Source organism: Oncorhynchus clarkii, chromosome 2 (assembly GCF_045791955.1).
Source record: "Oncorhynchus clarkii lewisi isolate Uvic-CL-2024 chromosome 2, UVic_Ocla_1.0, whole genome shotgun sequence".
Classification (NCBI taxonomy): domain Eukaryota; kingdom Metazoa; phylum Chordata; class Actinopteri; order Salmoniformes; family Salmonidae; genus Oncorhynchus; species Oncorhynchus clarkii.
Genome location: NC_092148.1, coordinates 50,890,394 through 50,910,222, shown reverse-complemented (window position 1 = coordinate 50,910,222; position 19,829 = coordinate 50,890,394). Strand labels below are relative to the sequence as shown.

General features: G+C 44.2%; 1 protein-coding gene across 2 annotated transcripts in view; it reads right to left on the bottom strand.

Moving 5' to 3' along the window:
- Positions 1–19,829, bottom strand: part of LOC139369398 (ATP-binding cassette sub-family C member 8-like) — a 142,514-nt gene that overhangs the window by 66,071 nt on the left and 56,614 nt on the right. For both annotated transcript variants that reach the window (XM_071108684.1, XM_071108678.1), the window contains exons 10-17: positions 14,083–14,217; positions 12,214–12,376; positions 8,959–8,999; positions 7,427–7,572; positions 1,914–2,025; positions 1,448–1,561; positions 1,210–1,282; positions 879–984 (exon numbers count right to left, since the gene is read on the bottom strand). In XM_071108684.1, coding sequence (XP_070964785.1) covers positions 879–984; positions 1,210–1,282; positions 1,448–1,561; positions 1,914–2,025; positions 7,427–7,572; positions 8,959–8,999; positions 12,214–12,376; positions 14,083–14,217 — 890 coding nt within the window. The remainder of the gene's footprint in view (positions 1–878; positions 985–1,209; positions 1,283–1,447; positions 1,562–1,913; positions 2,026–7,426; positions 7,573–8,958; positions 9,000–12,213; positions 12,377–14,082; positions 14,218–19,829) is intronic.

Below are 19,829 nucleotides of genomic sequence, written 5' to 3'. Positions count from 1 at the left end.
CTGCTACTTTTAGGTTGTGTGTATTGTTGTGAATTGTTAGTAATTACTGCACTGTTGAAGCTAGAAACACAAGTATTTAACTACACCCGCAATAACATCTGCTAAACATGTGTATTTGATTTGAACATGAAAATGTGTTTTTTTATTTCGAAACGACAAAATACCTCAATATACCTGTATCTTATGTAAATACAATATTTAGCTAAAATATTTTGTATTTTACTTTGATACGTTGGTCTTCAGAGTATCTCAGTGAGGCTTGTGGGACCACAACACAACACAGATCGAGAGAGAGCGTAGTTTCCATGACTTACTTCAGTTTCTCTTAAAGCTACACCGCATTTGACATGAGGACAATTTGTGCCAAAAGCTCTTTAAGCGGCCAGTAAATCAGCGAAATCCTATTAGTTGGATGACTTGGAGGAGGGAGAAGTAGCAGAGTCAGGCAGTGGTATATTGATGTTAATTAAATGGCCCTGAGAGCTGCAGTATTTATCTCCCCATCCCAAACACATAAAACAAACACATTCTCTTCCCCAGACAGACTCATTACAAGAGAATCGGTGCTGTAGAGCATTTTATATAGCTGAGAGAGGTAAACAGCCAGTCTTCTGTTGACTGCAGCTGCCTGGCTCTCTGTGGAGTCAACACACCTTTCACCTCTAATCTTTGACCTTTAGAATGTACATCATCCAAGCTCAGGTCACACAAACCTATACTGTAGTTCAATAGTCCTTTTCTTTGATTTGGATGAGAAAGATGCTTGAGAAACGGTTTAGTATGTCCATCCTACTAGTACATAGTTGTCTGTCTGTCAGTCCGTCCATCCATCTATCTGTGACATCTGCGGTGTGAGTAGTAATTTCATTCAGCCTTACCTGTTCCAGGTGACAGTCCCAGAGACTCTCTGCATCTCTCCCAGAGCTGCCAGCAGCAGGGACGACTTCCCACAACCCACCTGGCCCACGATCATAGTCAGCTGACCTGAGAGAGACACACACACAGAGAAGACATGAGTGGAAAATAGAGTGATTAGAGAGAAAGATAGATAGAGAGAGATGGAGGGACAGGAGGAGGGAGTAGTAGTGGTTCCTCGAGTGGTTCCTCGAGTGATTCCTCGAGTGGTTCCTCGAGTAGTTCTTTGAGTGGTTCCTCTGATAGAGTATGAATACCATGGTACTTAACCTTCCTCCAGGATCAGAGCCTTACCGAACGGAACCTTGATGTCTACGTTAGACAGGGTGGGAGGTCCGTCTGTCCAGGTGAAATATCCGCTGGTTATCTGGAGATAAAAAAAAAATAGAAAAAAAAAACATTACACTCCGATCAAATCAAATGTCAAACACTGAATGTCAAGCAGTCAGACCAGGAGAGGCTCCCTGGCAGCACACCGATGAGACTGAACGACAGACTTAACGTCTATCGAGTCCTGCTACCTCCCACTCACCCTGAAGCAGAGGTCTTGGTCCCTCTCCTGGGGGGGCGGGTCGCCTCCCTTCTGGCTGTAGTTGTTCCAGCAGTCTTCCCTGGGGGGCCTCTTCCTGTTCACCACCTTCAGGGGCTGGGAGGGGCGCAGGGAGGGAACAGGCCATGGCTTAGGCTTTTTAAAGGACAACTATGGACACCACAGAGAGTAGTGGTGGAGGTGGTGGGTGGTGAGTGTAAGTGAGGTGGAGGAAGGAGGATAGAACATACAGAGTGAAGAGAAACAGTTAATAATTCATTGAAGTGCACTCTGCCTGCGAGTGAGTGGTTGAGTGTGTAAGAATTTCCGGGGGCAGGAAAGTCTCTTTGTGGGAGCGCTGTGTACTTGTGTGTGTGTGTGTGTGTGTTTGTGTATGCAAGTGTGTGTGTGTGTGTGTGTGTGTGGATACGTTCAAATGTGTTCATGTGTGTGTGTGGTCCCTACTCACCACAGCCTGGTACTTGCTGTTGTGGTTGCTGGGGCCAGCGGGCATGGTAGCGTTGGGCTCCTGCTCGTCTCCAATCTCATCACTACTGAAGAACTCACTCAGCTTCTGGGCACTGAAGAGAGGACAGGGGACGCCACAGATCCATTTCACATTTTCACATTCCAGAGTGGGTTACATTGAAGATGGGATAGGGAACAACACATTTAAAATGCACAGGTAACTCTTGGTAGAATCACCTGATCAAAGAATGTTAAAAATGGAGAAGTAAAAAGGTTTCATTTCCTAAAGCAAGTCTCCAGACTATCTGAAATGAATCAAGTAAAGAGCTATTCCGTTTTTTTATGTTCCTTCAGCTACCCGCTTCAGTACATCTGGAATAAACTAAGCCATAATGATGAGTATGAGCTTGGAATACAATACAGGCCTTGCTGTACATCTACCAGTAAATTAGGTTCAGTCAGCTGTGAAAGACTCCTACACTCCAGGCTATTCAACGAGCCACACACCGCATCATTCATTTGGAGAGTTCTTATTGGACCATACATTTTGCGGAATATGACTCAGTAAGCTGAAGCTGAGGCTTGGGGTCTTTGCCAATTTTCCGGGCCTTCTTTTCACACCGCTGATATACAGGTCCTGGATGGCAGGGAGCTCGGCCCCAGCGATGTACTGGGTTGTCTGCACAACACTCTGTAGCACCATGTGATCGAGGGCGGTGCTGTTGCCATACCAAGCAGTGATGCAGCCAGTCGATATGCTCTCAATGGTACAGCTGTGGAACCTTTCCAGGATTTGAGGACCCATGCCAAACTTTTTCAACCTCCTGAGGGGGAAGAGGCACTGTCGCGCCTTCAACATGACCGTGCGTGTGTGTTTGGACCACTAAGTCTTTAGTGATTTGGACACTGAGCAACATGAAACGGTCAACCAGCTCCACTGCCGCCCCATCGATGTGGATGGAGGCGTGCTCGACCCCCGTTTCCTTGTACTCCATGATCAGCTCCTTGCTCTTACTGACGTTGAGGGAGAGGTTGTTGTTCCGGCACCACACTGCCAGGTCACTGACCTCCTCCCTGTACGCTGACACATCTTCGCCGGTGATCAGGCCTGCCACCGTCGTGTCGTCAGCGAACTTGATAATGGTGTTGGAGTCGTGCGTGGCCACACAGTCGTGGGTGAACATGGAGTACAATGGGGGACTAAGCACACACCCCTATGGGGCCCCCGTGTTAAGGGTCAGAGCGGTGGAGGTAATGTTGCCTACCATCATCACCTGGGGGCGGCCCATCAGGAAATCCAGGATCCAGTTGCAGAGGGAGGGGTTTAGACCCAGAGTCCTAAGCTTGGTGATGAGGGGATAATTGACTACGCTGAGCTGGAGTAAATGAACAGCATTCTCACATAGGTATTCCTCTCATCTAGGCCGGTGAGGGCAGTGTGGAGGGCAATTGAGATTGCGTAATCTATGGATCTGTTGGGGCGGCATGCAAATTGGAGTGGGTCAAGGGGTGGCTGGGATGGTAGAGTTAATGTGTGCCATAACCAGCCTCTCAAAGCACCTCATGATTACAGAAGTGAGTGCTACAGGTCGGTAATCATTGTGGGATGAAGCCTTAGAGGTCGTAGGAACAGGGATGATGGTGGTCATCTTAAAACACGTGGGGATTACAGACTGGGACAAGGAGAGGTTGTTGAAAATTACAGTGAATACACTTAGCAGCTGCTGAGGCCGTCGAGGCCTGCGGCCTTGCAGGTGTTGACCTGATTAAAGACCCTTTTCACCTCGGCCTCAGAGAGCGAGATCACCCAGTCCTCTGGGTCGGTGACGGCCCTCACACCCGGCTCGATGTTGTTGTTGTCAAAAGATGCATAAAATGCATTGCGTTCATCTGGTAGTGAGGCACCGTTGGGCAGATCACGTTTTGGTCTTCCTTTGTAATCCATAATAGACTGTATTGTGTGTGAGGATCTCTCTTGAACCAAAGCCGGTGCAGTAGAGTAGAGCAGGCAGCATATGCTCTAGCTCCACTGCAGAATGGCAGCAAGCAGATGGTACTATCGACGGCTAGGTCAATACCAGGCTGTTACAGGGATCATAAGGTCATCTTGACCAGAAACGGAACACACTTAGGTTACCCCTGAGATACAGCATCACATCCAACCTGTTGTCACCATAGAGATGAATAATGATAGGATCTCTATGGCTGTGACTCAGTGCAAGTCATTGCGTGTCATTGAGTAAGGAACTAGCGGTTCCTTACTAGCGGTTAGCAATTTCTCTGTCACTGGTTCGACAGCATTAGGATACACGTACAGCCTCCATTTACCAGAGATCAGCTCGACCCCATTGATTTTCTCGAGACTTCCATTCATCCTCTCAGGATGCAAAGCAAACCCCCGACTCAATCCCCCCACTCTGTATGATGCCTCTCTATACACTATACATGATGTAGAGCCCTACTACTTCAACTAGGCCAAGATACCATATCTAAAACACTTACATGTAGATGATGGTAAACACATGTGAAAGCAGTGGCTAGAATGACAAGATGGGTGATTGCTTCCCGGTGAACACAAGACGTTGAAAGAAAAGAAATACGCATTTTCAACCAGAAATACGCATTTTTCAATGTCTTTTTGCTCATAGGGTTGTGTGAATGACAGTACAGCACTCTGCATCGTTCACATTGTAGATAAGAATTTGTTGTTAACTGACTTTCCTAGTTAAAGGTTCAAATAAAAAAATGAAACACGCCTACTCTCAGTACAGAGCGGAATACAGCATGTACTGTATACATTCAGAAAGTATTCAGACCCCCCATATTTTGTTACGTTATAGCCTTATTCTAAAATTGATTAAAAAACAAATCCTCAATCTACCCACAAAACCCAGTAATGACAAAGCGAAAACTGTTTTTTTTTTAGAAATTATAGCAAATTTAGAAAAAATACAAAACAGAAATCCCTTATTTACATAAGTATTCAGACTCTTTGCTATGAGACTCGAAATTGAGCTAAGGTGCATCCTGTTTCCATTGATCATCCTTGAGATGTTTCTACAACGTGATTGGAGTCCACCTGTGGTACATTCAATTGATTGGACATGACTTGGAAAGGGACACACCTATCTATATAAGGTCCCACAGTTGACAGTGCATGTCAGAGCAAAAACCAAACCATGAGGTCGAAGGAATTGCCCATAGAGCTCTGAGACAGGATTGTGTCGAGGCACAGATCTGGGGAAGGGTACCAAAACATTTCTGCAGCATTGAAGGTCCCCAAGAACACAGTGGCCTCCATCATTATTAAATGGAATAAGTTTGGAACCACCAAGAGTCTTCCTAGAGCTGGCCACCAGGCCAAACTGAGAAATCGGGGGAGAAGGGCCTTGGTCAGGGAGGTGACCAAGAACCTGATGGTCACTCTGACTGAGCTCCAGAGTTCCTCTGTGGAGATGGGAGAACCTTCCAGACGGACAACCATCTCTGCAGCACTCCACCAACCAGGCCTTTATGGTAGAGTGGGCAGACGGAAGCCACTCCCCAGTAAAAGGCACATGACAGCCCGCTTGGAGTTTACCAAAAGGTACCTAAAGGACTCTCAGACCATGAGAAACAAGATTCTCTGGTCTGATGAAACCAAGATTGAATTCTTTGGCCTGGATGCCAAGCGTCACGTCTGGAGGAAACCTGGCAGAATCCCTACGGTGAAGCATGGTGGTGGCTGCATCATGCTGTGGGGATGTTTTTCAGCGGCAGGGACTGGGAGAGTAGTCAGGCTCGAGGGAAAGATGAACGGAGCAAAGTACAGAGAGATCCTTGATGAAAACCTGCTCCAGAGCACTCAGGACCTCAGACTGGGGCAAAGGTTCACATCCAACAGGACAACGACCCTAAGCACACAGCCAAGACCACGCAGGAGTGGCTTCGGAACAAGTCTCCGAATGTCCTTTAGTGGCCCAGCCAGAGCCTAGACTTGACCCGATTGAACATCCCTGGAGAGCTCCCCATCCAACCTGACAGAGCTTGAGAGGATCTGCATAGAACAATGGGAGAACATCCCCAAATACAGGTGTGCCAAGCTTGTAGCGTCATACCAAAGAAGACTTGAGGCTGTAATCGCTGCCAAAGGTGATTCAACAAAGTACTGAGTAAAGGGCCCAAATACTTATGTAAATGTGATATTTCATTTTCTTTAAATATATATACATATATATACACACACACACACACACACACACTGTATGCACCATTTTCTAAAAAATTATTATTGCTTTGTAAAAAAAAAAACTTTTTTGCTTTGTCATTATGGAGTGGTGTGTAGATTGATGGGGAGGGGACTATTTAACCAATTTTAGAAGAAGGCTGTAACGTAACATTCCGAATGCACTATATATGTTTATGATGTTCGAAGCAGTCGTTATGCTGTTATGTATGATAGGATGAGTAATGGTCTGTGAGGAATAGGCTAGAAGGGTGACGGGTAGCTTTATGACAACACAATTACAGCAGTTAATCAAATTGTAAATTTAGAAGAAGTCAATGTGACTGACAGAAACGAACAGGTGTTTCAGTGATTGACTTCAATTTAGCTTCACCTCAATTACACTTTATTTTGGTAAATCTGACATGAATTCAGCTTAACATCAACGTAAAACTGTCATTTATACAATCATTTTGGGTATTCTAAACAGTAAAATACTGTGACATGTTTTACTGCAGAATACTGTAAATGATGGTGCATTGTGGGAAAATTGTTTATTTTGAATGTATGGTAACATACTGTACTTTTTTTATAGTAACTTACAGGAAACTAGCTGCCAGTAAGTTACCGTAAAAACAAGTTACATTTCTTACAGTGTATTGTAATTCCATCCCACAGAATACAGTACCCTACTGTATTTTTGAAGCACCTAAAACCTTTTGACCACTAGTGGGTGCATGGCATTGTTGTTTCTGTCTCATTAACATATTGTGAGGCATGCCTTGCAAGAGGCTATATTTGTTGCATCCGTTAGTGAGAGTGCTGTACCAATTTAGTAGTGCCCAATCAATTCAAAATGTATAGGGGACAAATTGGAGAAACAGCAAGTCTTCAACTTTCAATGGTTTAACATTTTGCCATGTTCTTTTGGTCTGTTTTGCCTTGTAGTCACTGCCAGTTTGGAAACATTTGTTAAGGCTTCTAGAAGTGCAAAGTGATATAAAACACCAAATATTCATTGATATGCTGTAATGTGTAAACACATTACCTAGTAACCATCCTGCTTGCACCTGTAATTACAGTAAAATACAAACCCCTCCCCTCAATGAATGTCATTCATTATGTTTACAGTAGCATTACATTTTTTACAGTATAATACAGTAAATTCTATGGTATTGTACTGTGTGTCATTACACAGTTCTTGCTTTGAGGCTGTGCTTAAAATTACAGTAGGTGTACTGCAATGTGAAACACAGTAACTTACCTACCACTAGCTGCCTGTAAGTGTGTGTCCATGATACACAGCTCACCTGACCAGGGCCTTGACTGTGGATCGCACCACGCTGGAGAGCAGGAAGAGAGGAGTGACCAGGATGTGAAACAGGGATAAGGACGCGAAGGCCACAGCAGGTGACAGGTCAGCCTCCTCAGAGATGTGCACATGGACCACAAATGTCTATAGGAAGATGGTCGGGAGGATAGTATAAAAAAAAAAATTATTAATATCACTCCAGTAACCAGCAAAGATACTGTGAGTGAGGTCTGAATCAAGATGCAAGTGAGCAACTCAAACTTTGACATAAATCTTGCATTAACGTCAATGGGCGCTGTGTGCTATAGTTTGACCTGTGCTCACATCCAATACAGGATTTGGCCGTGAATGAATAAATAACCTTCAGAAAGACTGACTAATTTAAATACTTTTGCCATTCAGTTAGTTTGTGGTGAACTTGAGCATTTCCACTTTAGGGCTAAACAATGAGAGATAGATAAGCAAATCACAGTCTCCAAAACTCTCTCTCTCTCTACCTCTCTCTCTACCTCTCTCTCTACCTCTCTCTCTACCTCTCTATCTACCTCTCTCTATCTACCTCTCTCTACCTCTCTCTACCTCTCTCTACCTCTACCATAAATATAACTGGGATTTACAGTGGCTATGTAAAAAAAAAAACTCCAGTGTCCCTGTGAAATGTCACTGGTCATCCTTTAGAAAGCCATAGCATGCCAGTCTGCCTGACTGTGTTCTGCGTGATACCACTCTAGTCTGGACTGGTCTGGCCTGTGCCCTTCACCCCGGAAAAGGAATTCTGTTCTCTGTAAAATCCCATCCACTGAAAACAATACCCAGACCAGTGTACAGTATGCAGCTTATTTTTAAAGGTGAAATGGTGGTTAGAACATGCTGTTCTATGGTGAACAATGTGAGGGAGGACAGATATTGGGGTAGTCTGTAGACAGTATTACGCATGCCACCTATCAGATATGAATAGGTGTAACAGTATATCTTTAGACTGTCCCCTCGCCCATACCCGGGCACGAACCAGGGACCCTCTGCACACATCAACAACAGTCACCCCTCAAAGCATCGTTACCCATCGCTCCACAAAAGCCGCGGCCCTTGCAGAGCAAGGGGAACCACTACTTCAAGGTCTCAGAGCAAGTGACGTCACCGATTGAAACGCTATTTAGCGCGAACACCGCTAACTAGCCAGCCATTTCACATCCGTTACACTCACCCCCCTTTTGACCTCCTCCTTTTCTGCAGCAACCAGTGATCCGGGTCAACAGCATCAATCTAACAGTATAACTTTAGACCGTCTCAACGCCCATACCCGGGCGCGAACCAGGGACCCTCTGCACACATCAACAACAGTCACCCACGAAGCATCGTTAACCATCGCTCCACAAAAGCCGCGGCCCTTGCCGAGCAAGGGGAACTACTACTTCAAGGTCTCAGAGCAAGTGACGTCACCGATTGAAACGCTATTTAGTGCGCACCGCTAACTAAGCTAGCCGTTTCACATCCGTTACATAGGCATGTATGAGTGGAATTAATACTCACAGTCAGGACAGCAGCGATAGGGATGGCTGCATTCATGAATACTGAGAAAGAGGAGACACAGACAACACAGACAACATTAGATACATGACAATGTGGTTCAGATACTGTACAGACAGTTTGTTCCAGAGAGTGAGAATACTTAAGACGCAGTGTCTCTCCAGGAACTCAGCTCAACTGAATGGCTTGAAGCGATTGTTTTCTAGGAACGAGCTAGATCATCAGCACCGAGGAAGGCAACGTTTTTATAGTTCTGTGTTTTTTGATTCATGCAGCGTGACACATCTCCTTCGCATAGAGTTGATCAGGCTGTTGATTGTGGCCTGTGAAATGTTGTCCCACTCCTCTTCAATGGCTGTGGGAAGTTGGTGGATATTGGCGGGAACTGGAACACGCTGTCGTACATATTAATCCAGAGCATCCCAAACATGCTCAATGGGTTACATGTCTGGTGAGTGTGCAGGCCATGGAAGGACTGGGATATTTTCAGCTTCCAGGAATTGTGTACAGATCCTTGCGACATGGGGCTGTTCATTATCATGCTGACACATGAGATGGATGAATGGCAAGACAATGGGCCTCAGGATCTCGTCACGGTATCTCTGTGCATTCAAATTGCCAAAGATAAAATGCAATTGTGTTCTTTGTCCGTAGCTTATGCCTGCCCATACCATAACTCCATCGCCACCGTGGGGCACTATGTTCACAACGTGGACTTCAGCAAATCACTCGCCCACACAACACCATACACGTGGTCTGCGGTTGTAAGGATTATGGTAGAGAAATTAACATTATATTTCTCTGGAAATAGCTCTGGTGGACGTTCCTGCAGTAGGCATCCCTCAAAACTTGAGACATCTGTGGCATTGTGTTGTGTGACAAAACTGCACATTTTAGAGTGGCCTTTAATTGTACCCAGCACAAGGTGCACCAGTGTAATTATCATGCTGTTTAATCAGATTCTTGATATGCCACACCTGTCAGGTGGATGGATTATCTTGGCAAAGGAGAATGCTCACTAACAGAGATGTAAAAAAATGTGAGCACAAAATTTGAGAGATAAGCTTTTTGTGTGTATGGACAATTTCTGGGATATTTTATTTTGGCTCATGAAACATGGGACTCAGTATAAATTATTTATATTCAGTTTAGTTTCAGATATTTTTCCGACTTGATTTACTAGTTTTTATTCAGTTTTAGTTTGATAAAAACATTTCTATTTGGTTTTTACATTATTTAGTTTCAGTTTAGTGTTTGTGACAGAAAGTAGCCTATGCATCGGAGGCTAGGAGCCATGTATGTATTGTAAGTTCTTCCCTGTTAGCTAGTGATAGTCGGTAGTCTCCTGTTAACTAGTGATAGCTAGTAGTCTCCTGTTAACTAGTGATAGCTAGTAGTCTTGGAAATCCCAGACCTAGAGCGACAGCACTACATCTGGGGAGGATTTCAGATTCTTTTGGACATTTCTTCAAAAACAAATTGTTTCAGGGAGGGTCCTCTTCAGACAGACAACTCTCCCAAAAAAATCCAGAGTTCGGGTAGGGGGGCCAAGCATGAAAAGTCTAACTCTTTCCATAGCCTGAGGGCAGACATCTCAGAACGTCGGGATTCAAAACCAAAGTTTGCAGGCAGAACCTTTGCCGTGGTTTAAGTGAAGGTAGATGATGCAAACAAGCAAAATGCAGATTTTTGTCAAATTTTTCACAAAAATTTGCTGATGGCGGAAACATTTGTTGGCATGTGGCCTGATTGAACCATTTATGAAGGGATTGGTTAAAATTGTGAGCCCTCCTTTTGTATTGCGGTGGGGGTAAAGTAAAGGCTAAGTGACCTACTAGATATGGATGTGTAGAGGGAGGTAAGGTAACCTACTAGATATGGATGGTAGAGGGAGGTAAGGTAACCTACTATATGGATGTGTAGAGAGAGGTAAGGTAACCTACTAGATATGGATGTGTAGAGGGAGGTAAGGTATCCTGCTAGATATGGATGTGTAGAGGGAGGTAAGGTAACCTACTAGATATGGATGTGTAGAGGGAGGTAAGGTATCCTGCTAGATATGGATGTGTAGAGGGAGGTCTTTGTGGCTGAGGTCTTTGTGGGCTATACTCAGCCTTGTCTCAGGATGGTAAGTTGGTGGTTGAAGATATCCCTCTAGTGTTGTGGGGGCTGTGCTTTGGCAAAGTGGGTGGGGTTATATCCTTCCTGTTTGGCCCTGTCCGGGGGTGTCCTCGGAGTGGGCCACAGTGTCTCCTGACCCCTCCTGTCTCAGCCTCCAGTATTTATGCTGCAGTAGTTTATGTGTCGGGGGGCTAAGGTCAGTTTGTTATATCTGGAGTACTTCTCCTGTCCTATTCGGTGTCCTGTGTGAATCTAAGTGTGCGTTCTCTAATTCTCTCCTTCTCTCTTTCTCTCTCTCGGAGGACCTGAGCCCTAGGACCATGCCCCAGAACTACCTGACATGATGACTCCTTGCTGTCCCCAGTCCACCTGGCTGTGCTGCTGCTCCAGTTTCAACTGACCTGAGCCCTAGGACCATGCCCCAGGAATACCTGACATGATGACTCCTTGCTGTCCCCAGTCCACCTGACTGTGCTGCTGCTCCAGTTGCAACTATTCTGCCTTATTATTATTCGACCATGCTGGTCATTTATGAACATTTGAACATCTTGACCATGTTTTGTTATAATCTCCACCCGGCACAGCCAGAAGAGGACTGGCCACCCCACATAGCCTGGTTCCTCTCTAGGTTTCTTCCTAGGTTTTGGCCTTTCTAGGGAGTTTTTCCTAGCCACCGTGCTTCTACACCTGCATTGCTTGCTGTTTGGGGTTTTAGGCTGGGTTTCTGTACAGCACTTTGAGATATCAGCTGATGTACGAAGGGCTATATAAATAAATTTGATTTGATTTGAGGTAAGGTAACCTACTATATGGATGTGTAGAGAGAGGTAAGGTAACCTACTAGATATGGATGTGTAGAGAGAGGTAAGGTAACCTACTAGATATGGATGTGTAGAGGGAGGTAAGGTATCCTGCTAGATATGGATGTGTAGAGGGAGGTAAGGTAACCTACTAGATATGGATGTGTAGAGGGAGGTAAGGTAACCTACTAGATATGGATGTGTAGAGAGAGGTAAGGTAACCTACTAGATATGGATGTGTAGAGGGAGGTAAGGTATCCTGCTAGATATGGATGTGTAGAGGGAGGTAAGGTAACCTACTAGATATGGATGTGTAGAGGGAGGTAAGGTAACCTACTAGATATGGATGTGTACAGGGCGAAGGCCTGTAGGCTGGTGAGCTCCTTGCCCCTGGTCTCCTCCACACTGTGACAGAAGATGTGTTCCCAGGCGTACAGTTTCAGAAGCTTGATGCCTCGCAGCAGCTCATTAGTCTTCTTTAACCGCTCACTGGAGTACTCCTTTAGGATGATACACACACATCTGAATGACTGGAGTATTTCTAGACCAAAATACACACAAACATCTGCATTGCTTGCTGTTTTCGTCTGGGTTTCTGTATAAGCACTTCGTGACATCTGCTAAATAAATGTGATTGATTGATTGATTGAATGAATGACTGGAGTTCTCGTGTACAGTATCATAACACGGACAAACAGAGTAGTCCTATACCATAGTACACACAAGTATGTCAGAACAATATGATTGCCATGAAAGATGCAGTATTTCATCTCAGACAATAAAGCCAGTGAGATACGCACTGTATTATAGTAGCATGGTATTATAGAAATGAGCAGTGTATTTGGAGAGACAAAGCAGAAAGACATGTTACGTGATTAATGAAGAGATTATGGTTGAAAAACACTTTTTTACCTTAACAATCCATTTGGTTATTATCAAGGTTATCCAAGGGTTCTGAGGGTGTGTGTGTGTGTGTGTTTGTGTGTGTGTGTACACTGTAAAAGGACCACACATCATTTAGAAGTATCATGACATATACTGTAATCTCTCCCACGAGGAAGATAAAATCAAAACATACCCAGACTGTTTGCCAAGATGTGAAAACGTGTTGAAACATCAACCTTATTACCATGTAATTACATGGTAATACCCACGTAACTACTATGTTGTTACTACAGTTATTACTGTGTAGTTAAAGTAATAGGAGCAACTTAATGTAAATACTGCCCATCTCTGGCCATGACTGTATGGCATTTACAGTACATTCGGAAAGTATTCAGACCACTTGACTTTTTCCATATTTTGTTACTTTACAGCCTTATTCTAGAATGGATTAAATTGGTCCCACCCCCTCCTCATCAATCTACATACATAACGACAAAGCGAATTTATAAAAATGTATAAAAATGTTTTATTTTTAAATATCACATTTACATAAGTATTCAGACCCTTTAATCAGTACTTTGTTGAAGCACCTTTGGCAGCGATTACAGCATCAAGTTTTCTTGGGTATGACGCTATAAGCTTGGCACACCTGTATTTGGGGAGTTTCTTCCATTATTCTCAGCAGATCCTGTCAAGCTCTGTCAGGTTGGATGGGGATCAAGGCCCTTTCCCCCCGATTGCTCAGTTTGGCCAGGCGACCAGCTCTAGGAAGAGTCTTGGTGGTTCCAGACTTCTTCCATTTAAGAATGATGGAGGCCACTGTGTTCTTGGGGACCTTCAATGCTGCAGACATTTTTTGGTACCCTTCCCCAGATGTCTGCAGCACTGTACCTTGACACAATCCTGTCTCAGAGCTCTATGGGCAATTCCTTCGACCTCATGGCTTGGTTTTTGCTCATGCACTGTCAACTGTGGGACCTTATATAGACAGGTGTGTGCCTTTCCAATTCATCTCCAATCAATTGGATTTACCACAGGTGGACTCCAATCTAGTTGTAGAAACATTTCAAGGATGATAAATGGAAACAGGATGCACCTGGGCTCAATTTCTCATAGCAAAGGATCTGAATACTTATGCACATAAGGTATTTCTGTTTTTATACATTTGAAAAATAGTTTTCGCTTCATCATTTTGGGATATTGTGTGTAGATTGCTGAGGATTTTTAATTAATCCATTTCCGAACAAGGCTGTAATATAACAAAGTTTGGGGGAAAAGTCAAGGGGTCTGAATACTTTCCTGAAGGCACTCTATCACTCACCAGGGTGCTCTTCTGTGCTTGGGACAGCTTGGTGGCCACAAAGTACTGGACAGGGGCCAGTACAGCAATGACTGTGGCCCCAATCAAAGCACTGATCCCCAGGAGGTAGTAGAGCAGTATAACCCCCACAATGATCTGGAGAATACAATGCAGAATGTTGTTTGGGCCATGTTCAACCATGGGAAATGTTGAAATCAGGGAAAATATTAGATTGCACAGCTGATTGGACATACAAGTTAGTGGAACGTGAGTGAATCGCAGCTTCTCTCTCTCTCTCTGTCTTTCACATAGTCGCACACACGCAAGTGCACACACAAACTCAATATGCCATTAACTTCATTGGGATAAGGGGGCAGTATTTTCACTTTTGGATACTCAGCCCCAGATGCTAATTTATGCATATTATTAGTCGTATTTGATAGAAAACACTTTCTAAAACTGTTTGAATGATGTCTGTGAGTATAACAGAACTCATATGGCAGACAACAACCTAAGGTTTGTAGTTTTTCAACTCAGCCCCTATTGAAGATACAGTGATATTGGTTATGTTGCACTTCCTAAGGCTTCCACTAGATGTCAACCGTCTTTAGAACATTGTTTGATGCTTCTACTATGAAGGGGGGCTGAATGAGAGCGGATTGAGTCAGAGGTCTGCCAGCAGCCACGAGCTCAGTCACACGTATTCACATGAGAGGTAGCTCCCATTCCATTGCTTTTCTACAGACAATGGAATTCTCAGGTTGGAACAATATTGAACATTTATGATAAAAACATCCTAAAGATTGATTCTATACATAATTTGATAAGTTTCTACGACCAGTAATATACATTTTGGGAATTTTTGTCCGACCTTTCTGCTGGAAGTTGCACGTGCGTTTCGTTTTCTTTATCAAACACCCTAACAAACTACTGAACATAACACGCCAATATAAAATGAGATTTTTGGATATAAATGATGAACTTTATCGAACAAATCAAACATTTATTGTGGAACTGGGATTCCTGGGAGTGAATTCTGATGAAGATCATCAAAGGTAAGTGAATATTTATAATGCTATTTCTGACTAATGTTGACTGGGCAACATGGCGGATATTTATTTTGGCTGGTTTGGGCTCTGAGCTCCGTACTCAGATTATTGCATGGTATGCTTTTTTCGTAAAGTTTTTTTGAAATCTGACACAGCGGTTGCATTAAGGAGAAGTTTATCTAAAGTTCCATGCATAACACTTGTATTTTCATCATCATTTATAATGAGTATTTCTGTAAATTGATGTGGCTCTCTGCAAAATCACGGCATGTTTTGGAACTACTGAACATAACACGCCAATATAAAATTAGATTTTTGGATATAAATATGCACTTTATCGAACAAAACAGACATGTATTGTGTAACATGAAGTCCTATGAGTGTCATCTGATGAAGATCATCAAATGGTTAGTGATTAACTTTATCTCTATTTGTGCTTTTTCTAACTCCTCTCTTTGGATGGAAAAATGGCTGGGTTTTTCTGTGACTTTGTGGTGACCTAACATAATCGTTTGTGGAGCTTTCACAGTAAAGCATTTTTTATTCAGACACTGTGGCTGGATTAACAAGAATGTTATCTTTAAAATGGTGCCTAATACTTGTATGTTTGAGAAATTTGATTTATGAGATTTATGTTGATTTTTATTTGGCACCCTGCAATTTCTGGCTGTTGGCGAGGGGTTCCGCTAGCGAAATTCCCAGACAGGTTAACCTGTCTCCCTTTGACCTTGAGAGAGAGAGAGAGAGAAGTAAGAGAAACTGTCAGTGTCCGAATATTCATACTAGCATACTACACTGAACAAAAATATAAATGCAACATGCAACAATTTCAACGATTTTACTGAGTTACTGTTTATATAAGGAAATCAGTCAATTAAAATAAATTCATTAGGACCTAAATTATGGATTTCACATGACTGGGAATACAGATATGCATCTGTTGGTCAGAGATACTTTAAAAAAACAGTCAGGGCCTCCCGGGTGGCGCAGTGGTTAAGGGCGCTGTACTGCAGCGCCAGCTGTGCCATCAGAGTCCCTGGGTTCGCGCCCAGGCTCTGTCGTAACCGGCCGCGACCGGGAGGTCCGTGGGGCGAAGCACAGCGTCACCCGGGTTAGGGAGGGCTTGGTGGGTAGGGGTGTCCTTGTCTCATCGCGCACCAGCGACTCCTGTGGCGGGCTGGGCGCAGTGTGCGCTAACCAAGGTGGCCAGGTGCACGGTGTTTCCTCCGGCGCATTGGTGCTGGGCTGGCTTCCGGGTTGGATGTGCGCTGTGTTAAAGAAGCAGCGGCTTGGTTGGTTGTGTATCGGAGGACGCATGACTTTCAACCTTCGTCTCTCCCGAGCCCGTACGGGAGTTGTAGCGATGAGACAAGATAGTAGCTACTACAACAATTGGATACTACGAAATTGGGGAGAAAAAGGGGTAAAATTCAACAAAAAAAAAAAAAGTCAGTATCTGGTGACCACCATTTGGTACCATTTATCTGGTGACCACACATCTCCTTGGCATAGAGTTGATCAGTGTTGATTGTGGCCTGTGGAATGTTGTCCCACTCCTCTTCAATGGCTGTGTAAACTTGCTGCATATTGATGGGAAATGGAACACGTCGCTCTCAGTGCATTCAAATTGCCATTGATAAAATGCAATTGTCCTTAGCCTTATGCCTGCCCATTCCATTACCCCACCACCACCCCATCACTCTCCATTTGGCAAATCTGACCATAATTCATCATCCTCCTGATTCTTGCTTACAAGCAAAAACTAAAGCAGGAAGTACCAGTGACTCGCTCAATATGGAAGTGATTATATTGTGGTCAGACACTACAGTATGCTACAGGACTGTTTTGCTAGCACAGACTGGAATATGTTCCATGATTCATCCAAAGGCATTGAGGACTATACCAACTCAGTCACCGGCTTCATCAACAAGTGCATCGGCGACGTCGTCCCCACAGTGACAGTACGTACATATCTCAACCAGAAGCCGCCATGGATTACAGGCAACATCCGCACCGAGCTGAAGGTCAGAGCTGCCGCTTTCAAGGAGTAGGACACTAATCCGCACGCTTATAAGAAATCCCGCTATGCCCTCAAACAAACTGTCAAGACAGGACTAAGATTGAATCCTAGTTCACCAACTCGGATGTGGCAGGGCTTGCAAATTTTTACGGACTACAAAGGGAAACCCAGCCACGATCTGCCCAGTGACGCGAGACTACCAGACGAGCTAAATGCCTTTCATGCTGGCTTCGAGGCAAACAACACTTAAGCATGCATGAGAACAACAGCGGTTTCAGACGACTGTGTGATCATGCTCGCCGTAGCCGATGTGAGAAAGAACTTTAAACAGGTCAACATTCACAAGGCCGCTGGGCCAGATGGATTACCAGGGCGTGTACTCAGAGCATGTGTGGACCAACTGGCAAGTGTCTTCACTGATATTTTCAACCTCTCCCTGACCGAGTCTGTAATACCAACATGTTTCAAGCAGAAGACCATAGTCCCTGTGCCAAAGAATGCGAAGGTATCCTGCCTAAATGACTACTGCCCCGTAGCACTCATGTCGGTAGCCATGAAGCGCTTTGAAAGGCGGGTCATGGCTCACATCACCACCATCATCCCGGGAACCCTAGACCCACTACAATTCGCATACCGCCCCAACAGATCCACAGATGATGCAATCTCAATCGCAATCCACACTGCCCTTTCCCACCTGGACAAAAGGAACACCTACAGTGGGGAGAACAAGTATTTGACACATTGCTGATTTTGCAGGTTTTCCTACTTACAAAGCATGTAGAGGTCTGTAATTTTTATCATAGGTACACTTCAACTGTGAGAGACGGAATCTAACAACAATCCAGAAAATCACATTGTATGATTTTTAAGTAATTAATTTGAATTTTATTGCATGACATAAGTATTTGATACATCAGAAAAGCAGAACTTAATATTTGGTACAGAAACCTTTGTTTGCAATTGCAGAGATCATACATTTCCTGTAGTTCTTGACCATGTTTGCACACGCTGCAGCGGGGATTTTGGCCCACTCCTCCATACAGACCTTCCCCAGATCCTTCAGGTTTCGGGGCTGTCGCTGGGCAATATGGACTTTCAGCTCCCTCCAAAGATGTTCTATTGGGTTCAGGTCTTGAGCCACTCCTTAGTTGCCCTGGCTGTGTGTTTCGGGTCGTTGTCATGCTGGAAGACCCAGCCACGACCCATCTTCAATGCTCTTACTGAGGGAAGGAGGTTGTTGGCCAAGATCTTGCGATACATGGCCCCATCCATCCTCCCCTCAATACGGTGCAGTCGCCCTGTCCCCTTTGCAGAAAAGCATCCCCAAGAATGATGTTTCCACCTCCATGCTTCACAGTTGGGATGGTGTTCTTGTGGTTGTACTCATCCTTCTTCCTCCAAACACGGCGAGTGGAGTTTAGACCAAAAAGCTCTATTTTTGTCTCATCAGACCACATGGCCTTCTCCCATTCCTCTTCTGGATCATCCAGATGGTCATTGCCAAACTTCAGACGGGCCTGGACATGCGCTGGCTTGAGCAGGGGGCCCTTTTGTGTGCTGCAGGATTTTAATCCATGACGGCGTAGTGTGTTACTAATGGTTTTCATTGAGACTGTGGTCCCAGCTCTCTTCAGGTCATTGACCAGGTCATGCCGTGTAGTTCTGGGCTGATCCTTCACCTTCCTCACGATCATTGCTGCCCCACGAGGTGAGATCTTGCATGGAGCCCCAGACCGAGGGTGATTGACCGTCATCTTGAACTTCTTCCATTTTCGAATAATTGCGCCAACAGTTGTTGCCTTCTCACCAAGCTGCTTGTGTAGGTCTACAATCTTGTCCCTGACATCCTTGGAGAGCTCTTTGGTCTTGGCCATGGTGGAGAGTTTGGAATCTGATTGCTTGATTGTTTCTGTGGACAGGTGTTTTTTATACAGGTAACAAACTGAGATTAGGAGCACTCCCTTTATGAGTGTCGAAAGAGAAATCTTTCAGATTGAGAGGGGTTAAATACTTATTTCCCTCATTAAAATGCAAATCAATTTATAACATTTTTGACATGCGTTTTTCTGGATTTTTTTGTTGTTATTCTGTCTCTCACTGTTAAAATAAACCTACCATTAAAATTATAATCTGATCATTTCTTTGTCAGTGGGCAAACGTACAAAATCAGCAGGGGATCAAATACTTTTTTCCTTCACTGTACATTGGCTCGGTACCTCGTTATTGTTATGTAATTTTATTGTGTTACTTTTCATTTTATTTTGTACTTTAGTTTATTTTGTAAATATTCTGAACTCTATTTCTTGAACTGCATTGTGGGCTAAAGGCTTGTAAGTATGCATTTCACTGTAAGATCTACATCTGTGAAATTTGATTTGTTCACAAAGTTGACATCAGCAAACTGCTCACCCATACGATGCCATACCATCTGCCTGGTACAGTTGAAACCGGGATTCATCCGTGAAGAGCCATCGAAGGTGAGCATTTGCCAAATGAAGTCGGTTACGACACCAAACAACGCAGATGAGCTTCCCTTAGTCGTTTCTGACAGTTTGTGCAGAAATTCTTTGATTGTGCAAACCCACCGTTTCATCAGTTGTCCGGGTGGCTGGTCTAAGATGATCCTGCAGGTGAAGAAGCCGGATGTGGAGGTCCCGGGCTTGTGTGGTTACACGTGACCTGTGGTTGTGAAGTCGGTC